At 35.6% G+C, this 11,302-nt stretch overlaps 2 protein-coding genes, 1 long non-coding RNA gene and 1 other non-coding gene across 4 annotated transcripts; all 4 read right to left on the bottom strand.

Moving 5' to 3' along the window:
* Positions 1–899: 899 nt before the first annotated feature.
* On the bottom strand, positions 900–971 carry Trnaw-cca. The gene has a single exon. It is a non-coding gene; the product is annotated as a tRNA-Trp (tRNA).
* Positions 972–1,011: 40 nt separating this feature from the next.
* Positions 1,012–1,876, bottom strand: LOC116169848. The gene is made up of 2 exons (XM_031486027.1): positions 1,685–1,876; positions 1,012–1,633 (listed from the first exon to the last, which is right to left on the bottom strand). The coding sequence occupies exons 1-2, from the start codon at positions 1,733–1,735 to the stop codon at positions 1,085–1,087; spliced, it is 600 nt and encodes a 199-aa protein (XP_031341887.1). The 5' UTR covers positions 1,736–1,876; the 3' UTR covers positions 1,012–1,084.
* Positions 1,877–4,156: 2,280 nt separating this feature from the next.
* On the bottom strand, positions 4,157–5,243 carry LOC116168352 (ubiquitin thioesterase otubain-like). The gene is made up of 4 exons (XM_031484136.1): positions 5,065–5,243; positions 4,720–5,019; positions 4,482–4,667; positions 4,157–4,432 (listed from the first exon to the last, which is right to left on the bottom strand). The coding sequence occupies exons 1-4, from the start codon at positions 5,152–5,154 to the stop codon at positions 4,214–4,216; spliced, it is 795 nt and encodes a 264-aa protein (XP_031339996.1). The 5' UTR covers positions 5,155–5,243; the 3' UTR covers positions 4,157–4,213.
* Positions 5,244–8,252: 3,009 nt separating this feature from the next.
* On the bottom strand, positions 8,253–9,242 carry LOC116169561. The gene is made up of 2 exons (XR_004144993.1): positions 8,897–9,242; positions 8,253–8,841 (listed from the first exon to the last, which is right to left on the bottom strand). It is a non-coding gene; the product is annotated as an uncharacterized LOC116169561 (long non-coding RNA).
* Positions 9,243–11,302: the final 2,060 nt, after the last annotated feature.

Raw genomic sequence — 11,302 nt, 5'->3', positions numbered from 1 at the left:
ACCTATTATAATAACAAAGATAGCAATGTTATTCTACTTAATTTAAGCCACTCTGTATATCCCTCCCGATTTCAAGTGCTGGTTAAAAACCACGAACATTCATCAGGAAAACAATACGAACAAATTATTTTCTTTTTCCTAATCATGAAGCTAGTTTTACAACCCCTCAGAGTCCTAACTCTATTAAGTGGACAGGGGTGGTCATGGTCAGCTCCTGGGGCATCCCACAATCCTAAGTACTGGTGTCGGTAAAGTTCAATTTCTAGAAACTCTACTCCTGTATCAGCAAAATCAGAAGTTGTCAAAAAATCGCCTGTATCGCACGCCTCAGGAGTGAACGTACGTGAAAAGCACGGATCGGACTTTACGGATTAAAGCCATGGTAGCAATCGCCCGCCAGGGATGCTTGGCTTCGCCACAGAAAATTGTGACTACTAAGCCCCACCACCACGACAAGGTGCATCCCATGGTGGGGTACGAGTGTGCAGTTTGAATTACCCTAAAATAGTTCGTTTTTTGTCACATTTTATGTTTTTGCTATGTCTGTATATGTCTCAGGCACGTGTACTGCTGACCTGAAGGCTTCAAGAACATCATGATCCGGTTTTCGGAAACGCGAAGGGGGGGGGGGGGTTACAGAAAATTCAGCCCAAAGTTCAGTCCAGAAATTTTATTTGGTATTAAGGTGCTTGACGAAATATCCTTATACGAGTTTAAATCTACCATTTTTCTTTCACAGAATTGTATTTAGATTTTCTGCCGGGCTAATTTACCATTATCAGAATCGTCGGAAATTACCTTTGGCATGTTTATTAATATTATTAACTTACATAATTGTTTATTTATTAAAAATGAATAAACAAAGCATACAAAGTAAATTCGGTAATTAAAAAAAGTGATGACCCCGACGTGATTTGAACACGCAACCTTCTGATCTGGAGTCAGACGCGCTACCGTTGCGCCACGGAGTCGGTTGACGATTTAAGTTCCAATACAAGTAAACAACAAAAATAAAGTTTGTTATATATTTTCATAAAATTCATTTGTATGTGTAATAATAAATATTAATTTCTCCTATCAACCATTACAAACACTTAGCAATAGACTCGCTTAGATTCTTCAAACGTTGAGAAACATCCTCCGCCCTTCTAGCGACGCACGCTTCAACCCCCTTTTCCAACGCTTTAAGAATGGATCGGCTAGAACTAGAAAACGTTTCGACCTCGTCGGACAGTTGTGTTAATGTTGCAAGACATTCATCTTCCTTGGCCACATTACAACCCTTACAAGCGTCTTGTGCGCTTCTCTCAAAATTATCAATCGTCTCATACCCTTTCGAAACTAGGGTCGAATTGTAACAATAATCGAACGGACTATCGCCCAACTTTTCCAACTCGCTCTCGTAGCCCTCCTTGCAGGTGCCAGCTCTTGTCTTTGCCATTTTCTCGTTCAAGTCGAACAAATTCGACTGGAATTCGCTGTAGACACCATCAAAAATGTACTGTAAATTACAGTCGAACGAGTTCACCGAGTACTTGTAGTCTTTTAATGCGGTTTTAAGGCGATTCGTCACCTGGCGAGATAGTTTCTCACACTTGCTGACTTTTTTGTACAACGAAGTGCCATGAAGGAACTAAAAAATACCGATCAAAGATGTCGTTCAAACAGAAATTGAAGTACTCACATGGGACGTACAGACGATTATTAGTAAAATTACGAGGAAACGTGGAATCATCCTGGTTCTTCCAAATTACCCAGGCCCAGTACTGACGCTTCCAGTTAATCAGTCGATAACAGAGAGATAACCTTCGGTTTGGTGTTTATATTTAGCTGCGCTTGTACGTTGTATGCGTTTAAAAGAACTTGAAATGATTCGTTGCAATGCAAACTTTTCCCGTTTGGCATGTGATGCGCGCACTTTGGTGACCTTTTTACCGTACCTAATAAGAGTTCAATTACATTAATTTGTTTAAATAAGGTAGGATAGGATAGGTCATCTGCGCTAGCATCATCGGTTGTTTTTAAAAGTTGTGACCTCTAGAAGAATATTGACGGTTTTTTGCGGTAATTTTTGAAAATGGATGCAGTTTGTAACATAGTTTCGTTAGCCATTTTTACGTAAAACTATATTCATTTCCAATTCAAGTAAATTTAATGAATTTCCTGCTAGCGAAAATGTAATGGTTTTATATGTAATAAAATTGAATGGCGATCAGCGGTACAGATCCCATCAGAGCGCTGCGGCCGATTTCGCTTCTTATAGACAAGAAAAAACTGATGGAAAAAGTAACTACTGGCCGAGAGATCGAAATTGTATAGCATAGAATTATCGACATCTACTGAATATCAATAACGACCTGGGAAAGAGGCATACGGAGAACCATACGGATTTTAGCGACTTTTGGATGCACAAAATGCCTTCAATTCTCTCCCCACAATAATGATAATAAAATCAAATAATAAAATATCAAACAAGACGAAACGCCTACAAGTTAGTAGTAAACGCGAGAACATGCTACAGCGGCGGTGAAGGAAGTCCAGAAATAGTTGGCGAATTGATTCTGGATGAGCAAAAGAACTAAAACCGCCTTAAAGTCGGGAAGGAATCAGGTTACTGTTGCAGTACCTTCGTGGAAGGACAACGAGTGCCACTGGAGAGAAGTACGCTATGATAACATATTCGATCGTAGTCTACCCTACATATATGGACATAGAGTAAATAAATTTTACTCTATGATATGGAACACACGAGAAATACCGCAGGAAAGGCTAGCAGAGTGGCAGATCAAATTTACAGGCTAATGTAAAACTGTAGTGGTCCACGGGGGATCAAGAGCAGAGTGCTACTGGCCGTAGAGGCAGATATAACCAAACCAGAGACACATTCAGTAGGGGGGAATGGGAGCGATATAGTGGTCCTGACAGATTGATAGAAAATGAGCAGAATTGGTAAATAATTTCAGACCTAATTCGCAAATTATAAATGGGTACACGCGAAATGGAAGCCAGATCAGCTGATAGCTATAATGATCCAAGGAAGAATGCTCTGATGGTGATAGACGTACGTACCTACTCGGTGGTGTTTTCGACAAATGGGACATGGGGTTTAATATGAGTGTGAGTGCAAGCCCCAAATCCCTGCATTGTAGACGGTCCAAGACGGAAAGGTGCCACAGGCATTATATTTGTACGCAAAAAAGCGACTTCTAAAGAGAAAGGAACAAATCAGAAAAAATTTGTCGACTGTTGGTGTAGCTGGTACACATGCCTCAATTCTGTAAAAAAAAATAAACTCCGAAATCAACGAGAAAATAAAATTTCTTAGATTTTCCAAAACGTCCAAACCACATCAAAATTTATAGAGAAGAAACTGATTTCCAAAAAAGAAAGAAAAAGGAGAATTAACTTTTGATGTGATGGTACAAATCTTGAAAATTTTCGCGGTCTGTGATTCTACCGACAAGATAAGTTACTTATACAAATTTTTCCCCTTTAATTTGGCTATATACATATAGATTTTAGATGTTAGTTTAGTACCTAGAAAAAATTTTTATAAAAATGATCATAATTACCTACATTAATATCATTAATCTAGATACCTACACCTAAATAAAACAAATGAACGTGTACATTTTCGGTTTCTTATGAAACCTATAAGACAAAACGAAATTAGCAAAAGTGCTCTAGCCATTTCTCCCAGAATACTCAGACAGTCAGACATTCATTCAAGCTTTTTGTGACCGGTTAGGACAATGCCTTGCGGCCAATGGCGAATGTTTTGAACATTTATCATTGCGATGCAAATTGCTAATTTCTTTTGTCTTCATCTACATCAATGTTAATGATTTAATTATCTTTTTTTCAAAAATTGTCTTGCATAATGGTACTTAACATGTTACGTCCTCAAAAAGAGTAAAAATCTCTATCAAGCACATTGCTATTTAAAAAAATGTAATAGTTTTTTGTTACTCATTTGTTTTCAGAAATAAAAACAACTGAAGGCTACCTTATTATGGCGAAACAAACAACTTTTATACAGCAAGACTTTGCATAGTCGTTCTTTACATAGATATATATTTCATACATAATGCGCACCCTATATAATAATAATGGGTTTCTTCCGGTACTGTAATGAAATACTACCACTACTGGCAGGTCTTTTAAAGAGTTTTATTTGAAAACTACATGACAAGATCAGTAAATAACAATTAAATTACAAATACAATATATCGTAATGGCCAGGACGGTAAAGTAAATGAACACTAGGAGCGGTACCTTCGGGCAGATCGTGCTCAATGTTTGATTTACTACTACCACGGTCCATATACACCACACGTACACCCGTCTCTAAAGCAGCACAAGCAGCCATGATGTGAATGTGATCACTCTCTTTGTACATCGGCTCGACTTCCTGATGGCAGAAATCCACCACCTGCAGTACAAAATTAACAGATTACAGTCGTAATTGAAAGTACACAGACCGTTCGTCCGCCTTCAATAAAGCAGCTGTAAAATTCTTGATCTCTCTGTAGATGTCCACTGGTTAGCAAACGTAAATACACAACCATGTAATCCGAATAGCCCTGCTCGTTGAAAAGCGTATGCAGTTCCTTTTTGGCGTCGTTAACGTTTTTTATATCCCGTACCCGCTTAAGTACATCCATAAACTGCAACATTTACACGTAAATTAAAACGTCCAGTGTCCTGCAGGAGCATTACGGTTTCGTAAAAGTCGTCGACGGTGAATTCGGGAAACCCCAAACGCAGAAGGCCCATTTTGCTACATTCGATTAATTTGATGAACTGTTCGAGCTCGTTCGAATTCTCCAACATTTGTTCTATCATCGCGTAGGTAAACGCACGAAAAAAGCAATTACCGTCCGGCCTAGTCCTACGTATATGCTTATACTTGGAGGACAAGTCTTTAATCTTCTCTAAGTAGACGTTGTCGTTGGAGTATTCGCTATTTAACGACACTATCGGTTCTAACTCTCCTACTAGTGCAGTCGATTCTGAAATCTTAACCGGGATTAAGGTACAACCCGAGGTAATTGGGGAACATACTTCACGTTCAATTTGGCGTTGCTGTTGCATTATTAATTCGTCCTGGTTGCCGGTACCGATGACTGGTTCGCTTTCCTGTTCGTCTCCCATTTTTATTTTGGAAAAGAAATTGAAAAACAGTTGTTTTGTAAGGGTTTGTTTTGACAATTGCCGGCGTTTCAATCGTAGTTTTCGTTGGATATAATTTTCGTTGGGTATAATAAAAAGAAATTCATACAAACAATGGGACCTCTGGTGGTAGCACATTGTAGTTACTATTGGTGGGTTAAAACCGCCATTTTGTTTTTTACAATGCCCAAAAGTAATCAATATTGTAGTTTTTACAGCTGTAAAAGTAAATACACTTACAAAAATTTCATTTGCAATCAATGTAATTGCACCTTAAAGAGCAAGAATAGTTGAAGTCACATTTTATCACGTTACTTGAAGAATTTTAAATGTGATCAGTGCAATTTTGTAACCAACGCAATAACATAATTCAAAAGCGGCATATTCATATTCAAGTTTGTAATGTACAATCTGCGCGATTAGGTATGCCACAAATAGTATTTATTAAAGTACGACACACGGAAAAATACCTAGTGTTTAAATTGTGCAAGTAGTGTAAATAAAACTGTTATAAAATTGGTCATTAGAAAATTGGTACCTCATAGGTAATTGCGGATTCAAGCTAATTGAAGACTCGAGTTCTAAGCAAAAGCCTTTCATGTAGGATAAGAGCACAGATATACTTCTTTAAGTATATCTGTGATAAGCTGAAGGGGTTAAATGCTCAGGTCTCAAAAACGGCAAGATAAATTCAATTCACTTTAAAATGAGTAGAATTTAACTTAAAACCCTGCTAGTTTACAAACCGCACCCACCAATACTCGCCATTTTTAAATTACATCAGCCTCTAATGTTAATCTGAATGGCGAAATAAAGCATAGTTACAAACAAAGAAATTTTCATTGTTGCGAATACGTTCCTTATATGTTATAGAATAGTTATATTAGTTATTATAGTTAGAAAAACTATAATTTCTTTCATAGATTATACTAATACACTAATGAAAAGTTATAAGGGTAATGTTTGGATGAGATGTATGTAGAAACTCGACGTCGAGTTGATTATTATATGGAAAACTAATGCGAATAGATTTTTGAAATGCTGTACAATATGGGTCATTCCGGTTAACTTTTTTTCCAGTGTTTTTACGACTTTATCAGAAAAAGGTACCTAGTTCTACGTTACATAATCAGATAAGCGCAATCATGTAGAAATAGGCATAGAGATAATCCTATAATTTTCTGTGTCTACTTTTACATGATAAAAGTCTTCTGAAAGACGCCTAATTTTATGCAACCAAACTAACAAATACAACAGTATTACAACAAATAAAGATCTGGCTGTCATATTAATTATTAATTTGAATATTGTTGCTTTAGTTTCACAGAAAATAAATCTCTTAAACTATTTTAACTGTTATCGGCACTATCCAATATTCAATTGGAAATATCACCTTTTTCTTTAGTTGAATAACATCACACATGAACCGAGATTAGAATAGGGAAGTCAAGGAGATAATATTCAAATTAATTAGTATAACAGGTAGATCCTCATTTGTTGTAGGTAGTTACTTTGGTTGCATAAAATTAGGCGTCTTTCAGGAGACTTTACGTCATGTAAAAGTACATAGGAAATTCTTATATGTCTACTTCAACATGAATATCACTGTAGAATAACATTTTCAGACTCTGTAAGAGTGTAGGTTTGTGAATGTAGTAACTCAATCTCCTTGGGAATGCATTAAAAAACGAAAAACATTGCATATTATAAAAAAATTCAAGTTATATTTCATAACTTATTATAAGTTATACCTTTAAATCTTAGTTTTTAAAGGAATTGTTAATAATTGGTAATTAGGTGATAACCAATTTGGAAAACTTATTCTTTCTGGAAAGAAATTATTTAGCGAAACGCATACTGCGATAGTTTAGTTGCACAACCGCAGCATCTTTGACAAAAAAAACACATAACATTGGCTAAAAATCTATTGAACTAAAAATGAGTCATTTTTCCGACCGAATTTATAGACAAGTGGCCTACAGTAGATTACCGAGAGGTAGAATGTGAAGCATATTCCTATGACTAAGCGCCCTGAAGCGAAGAATGAAAATCTTTCTCTCAACCTTAAAATTCATTTAAATGTAAATAAAACACAGCCACACTCAACCTTGGTTCACAGCTCGAAGGGGCCTACTGAAATCAACTCTCAAATAACCTAACTAACATCCATCAAACAAAAGTCAAAAACCAAGGAATAAAGAAAACCTCTGCAATAGAAATATTATCCCATTCCCACAGGATTGTACTCAAAGTCCTATTGTACGAATTCTTTTTTCATTTAAAAGAAAAAACTCATTACAAAACTCGCACCACAGGTGATGGATTTACAAAATCGAAAAAATCAATGCAATATAGCCGCAAATGGGTTGAATGTACTTTGAAAGAGAATTCTCTTTGAGTACAAAAAAATGACTAACGCTAATACTTTTTTATTAGGTACTAGCTTAAAAATATCTTTATTTTTAACTTGTATTATTAATATTTCGAAGCCGTTCGGATATTATAACATCTTGTAAGTTTTATCACTCTTGTGAGACAAATTTGTAATAGTACAACATTTTAGGCCTGATGATGGCTTGTTAGCCGAAACATGTCGCATTATAATTAAAGATTATTCCAAGTGTATGGGAGGTGTTCACTTTCTAATAATTATCATACAACCCCATTTCGAGTTCAACAGAGACTGGACACCAAAATTAATTAAGTTAAAAATATCTCACAATGCTAAGTACTTAATTATACCATACTCGCGCAGTTTTTAAAAATGAATAAATTTAGTATGATTTTTGTCTTAAACCACAACCTCTAGTCAAAATTCCCAAGATTATCCAGTCAAGACAAGTTTCAATTTCGTTGTGGGTACAAATTCCGTGAAAATTAAGAGAATTGATTTTTACCAAAAGTGGGTAAATAGCAAAGCAAGTATTACAAGTGGCTAAATGAGTTTTAGCAAGACGTTTCACTTGGGGTAATTGACTTCTGTGTTTTTTTATAACACGACTCTCATTTATGCGTAACAACCTCACATTGTTAAAGATTCCGTTAAATAAAAGATGAGGATTTGCCTCCTCCATTAAAAATAATATCGCATGTATGTATTTTTCAGTTAATTACAAGAATTTATTGTTCTTCAGTTTGAGATCTCCCAGCAGTCCTCAATTCCACTGGTCTTCTTGTTACTGGTCTTCGTCCATTTCGTAACCTAGTCTCTCAACTTTTTCAAACGTAGCACGTAGTGCAATTCGCTTTGTCTGAAGCAAAGGTATTAACGGATTTCAATGTAACTTACCGCAAACCGATGCCTTAGGTAGGTACTAATTAATCCACGGCCCATGCGTAGTTCATTAATTGCACAATTGCAAATTGTTCATTATGCACATCTAAACTGGTTACTTGGGTGAAACAGTAATTAGATAGATACGTTTATTGGTTCATGTTTATTGCCAGATCTATGCGTCACAACCTGAAAACGCAAAAATGCATTAATTTACATAGCAACACAGCATGCGCTCGATAGACTGGATAATTTATTATGGTCGAGTGTTCATTTTCTATACATTTCCAACTGCTTTCCTCACTGCAGCTGTGTTGTTCTTCAATTTCTCCCTTGGAGTGTGCACCAATGAAGTTTACATCTAAACCCAAAGGGGTAGAAAGTGTGCTTTGAATCTACGGACAGAATTACTCATACGATGCGATAAAAAATGAGTTGCTGTCGAGTCACCTTTGGAATTTTTGTTTAAATGGGAAATCATACTTAAATTGAATATCCGAAGGCGACTCGACAGCAACTCATTTTTGATCGCCCGTTACTTATTACAGTATATAATTACAGAACCAATGAGTGATTTTTTTCCTATTGAAAGCTAATATCTTTTTAATCGTTCATCAAAGCACTCGTCTAATCTACAACGAAACGTCAAACGTCCTCGATTAATCTGATCCATTATAGATGCGATGATGGACGAGAAGAATGACACCAACAAAGGAGTTCGTTTGGAAGGATTGATTTGACTCAAATCGTCCAAACAGGGACGTAGAAAAAAATTTTTACGCCAATCAACCGTAGGTATTAATTTTTTAGCTTCCTAGCATGTGCTAGGTAGCTATTGCGATAGCCGTTTTTTGAACATTTCAAAATTTCATCAAATGTCGACGTTTTAGACCATTTTAAGCAACTTTTAAAGAATAAAATTTTTTTCCGTCGTACGTACGTACGTACGTACGTACGTACGTTTGTTGGCAATTTTCTGAGAAAACGGCTCGACGGATTTTGTTGAAATTTTGTATATATGTTTTAGGCATACCGAACAGAAAAATAACGGGCCGGATTTTTGAAAAAAAATTTTGGAGCGCCGTAACGGCATCGAACTTTTTTTTTCAAATAGCAACCTAAAATTTTTATTCTATTATTTGGAAGACCTTATTTTCCTGTGTACAACCTACAAAAAATTGGGCCGGGTTATATTATCAAAAAACGGAGAAAAAAATTGTCAAAGTCAAAAAATTGTGTTGCATATGTGCAAAACGCAACGATCTTGTTTCTGAAGCAATTTAAACGAAATTTCTATGGTAAGTCCCTTTAATAAAAGCAAACAAAATTCATGCGCAAAAATCGTTTTGCGCATGCGCAGAAATGCAATTATCTTATTTATGGAACAATTAAAACGAAATTTGGATGGTAGGTCCTCCTAATAAAAGAAAACAAAATGCATGCGCAAAAAATTGAGTTGCGCATGTGCAACATCCAACTTTCTTATTTATGGAGCAATTTTAACGAAAATTGGATGGTAGGTCCCTCTAATAAAAGCAAACAAAATGCATGCGTAAAAAACATATGTTGGCAATTTTTGGTTTCAGCTAGGAAGCTATTCTGTCAAGAATTTGACACCTGGTTTTTATTTCATATAAAGACGGAAAATTGGAAAAATAAAACCCGCATCTTTTTCAATAATCTGCGATGCCATGGAATTTTCTAAAACAAAAAGATATCCAGTTATCAATTAGCAGAAGTTCGAAATGGATTTTTTGATCGACGTGGTTACTGTCTTGCAGTTAATGGTGACTTATTCGAACATTTATTGTAAATTGTTATATTAGGAAAGCGCGTTTAGTAATTTGGTCTTTTTTTATGTTGAATTCGCTGTTCTAAATATAATACTTTTTGATAGAATTTGATTTGTTTTATAGCAGACATTCCATGGCATGACGGATATTGGCGTAGTTTTTGTATTATAAAATTCCATGGCATCACAGATTATTGAAAAAGATGCGGGTTTTATTTTTCAAATTTTCCGTCATTATTATGTAAAAAATTTTAAACCAATACGGTTGATTGGCGAAAAAAATTTGTTCTACAAAAAACTATGCCAATAATCGCATGTTATGAATTTTACATTGAAATCCCTATGATGCGTTACGCAAGTCACCGCCCTGTATAAGTTAGCATTGGCAATCGGCATTTCTTCACGGACCACTAAGATTTTCACGCGGACCAGCGCTTGACGACCTAAAGTAGGTAAGTATATATGTTTTAATACAGATAATGTAGTTAATTGCTAAAACCAAAGTTGGAGACAATAAAAAACACAGGCTATTTTTGGTATTTCGGTACAGCCATTGCAGCAATTTAATTGTTGAAATTGAAAGTATTTTGTTTGATTGTAGACTAATGATGCCTTTGTAACTGGTACGGTAATAGCGAGTTTGCGGACACGTATTTTCCGTTACGTTAGACGGCCATTTTTTCTTATGATATAACGTAAGGGAAAATTAGTGAAACGCGCTTGCGGATAAATTTATTGTTGCTGGAATTTGATTGGTTTACGTTATTTATAAACATAAGGTATAATAGTGTCTTCATACGGGATAATTCTTAAGCTTTTTTACGTTATAAGATGTAACGACAAGTTTTGTAACGTAAAATGTACATCCGCAAACTCGCTAATAATTGAATTTTAATGTCAGTTTAATTTTAGGAATCAGTGGCGCTGGAAATGAGTATCAAAAATCGGCAGAAGAACGTACTGCTTCCCAAATCCAAAAAGCAAATGTAAGTCGGTACAATGACCACAAAATACGGTGCAGAAACTAAAATGTACATTTGAAGGTATAACCAGTGTCTTATTAT

Source organism: Photinus pyralis, unplaced genomic scaffold, assembly GCF_008802855.1.
Source record: "Photinus pyralis isolate 1611_PpyrPB1 unplaced genomic scaffold, Ppyr1.3 Ppyr1.4_LG4, whole genome shotgun sequence".
Lineage (NCBI taxonomy): Eukaryota > Metazoa > Arthropoda > Insecta > Coleoptera > Lampyridae > Photinus > Photinus pyralis.
The sequence above is the reverse complement of the archived record's forward strand: the minus strand, read 5'-3'. Positions and strand labels throughout refer to the sequence as shown.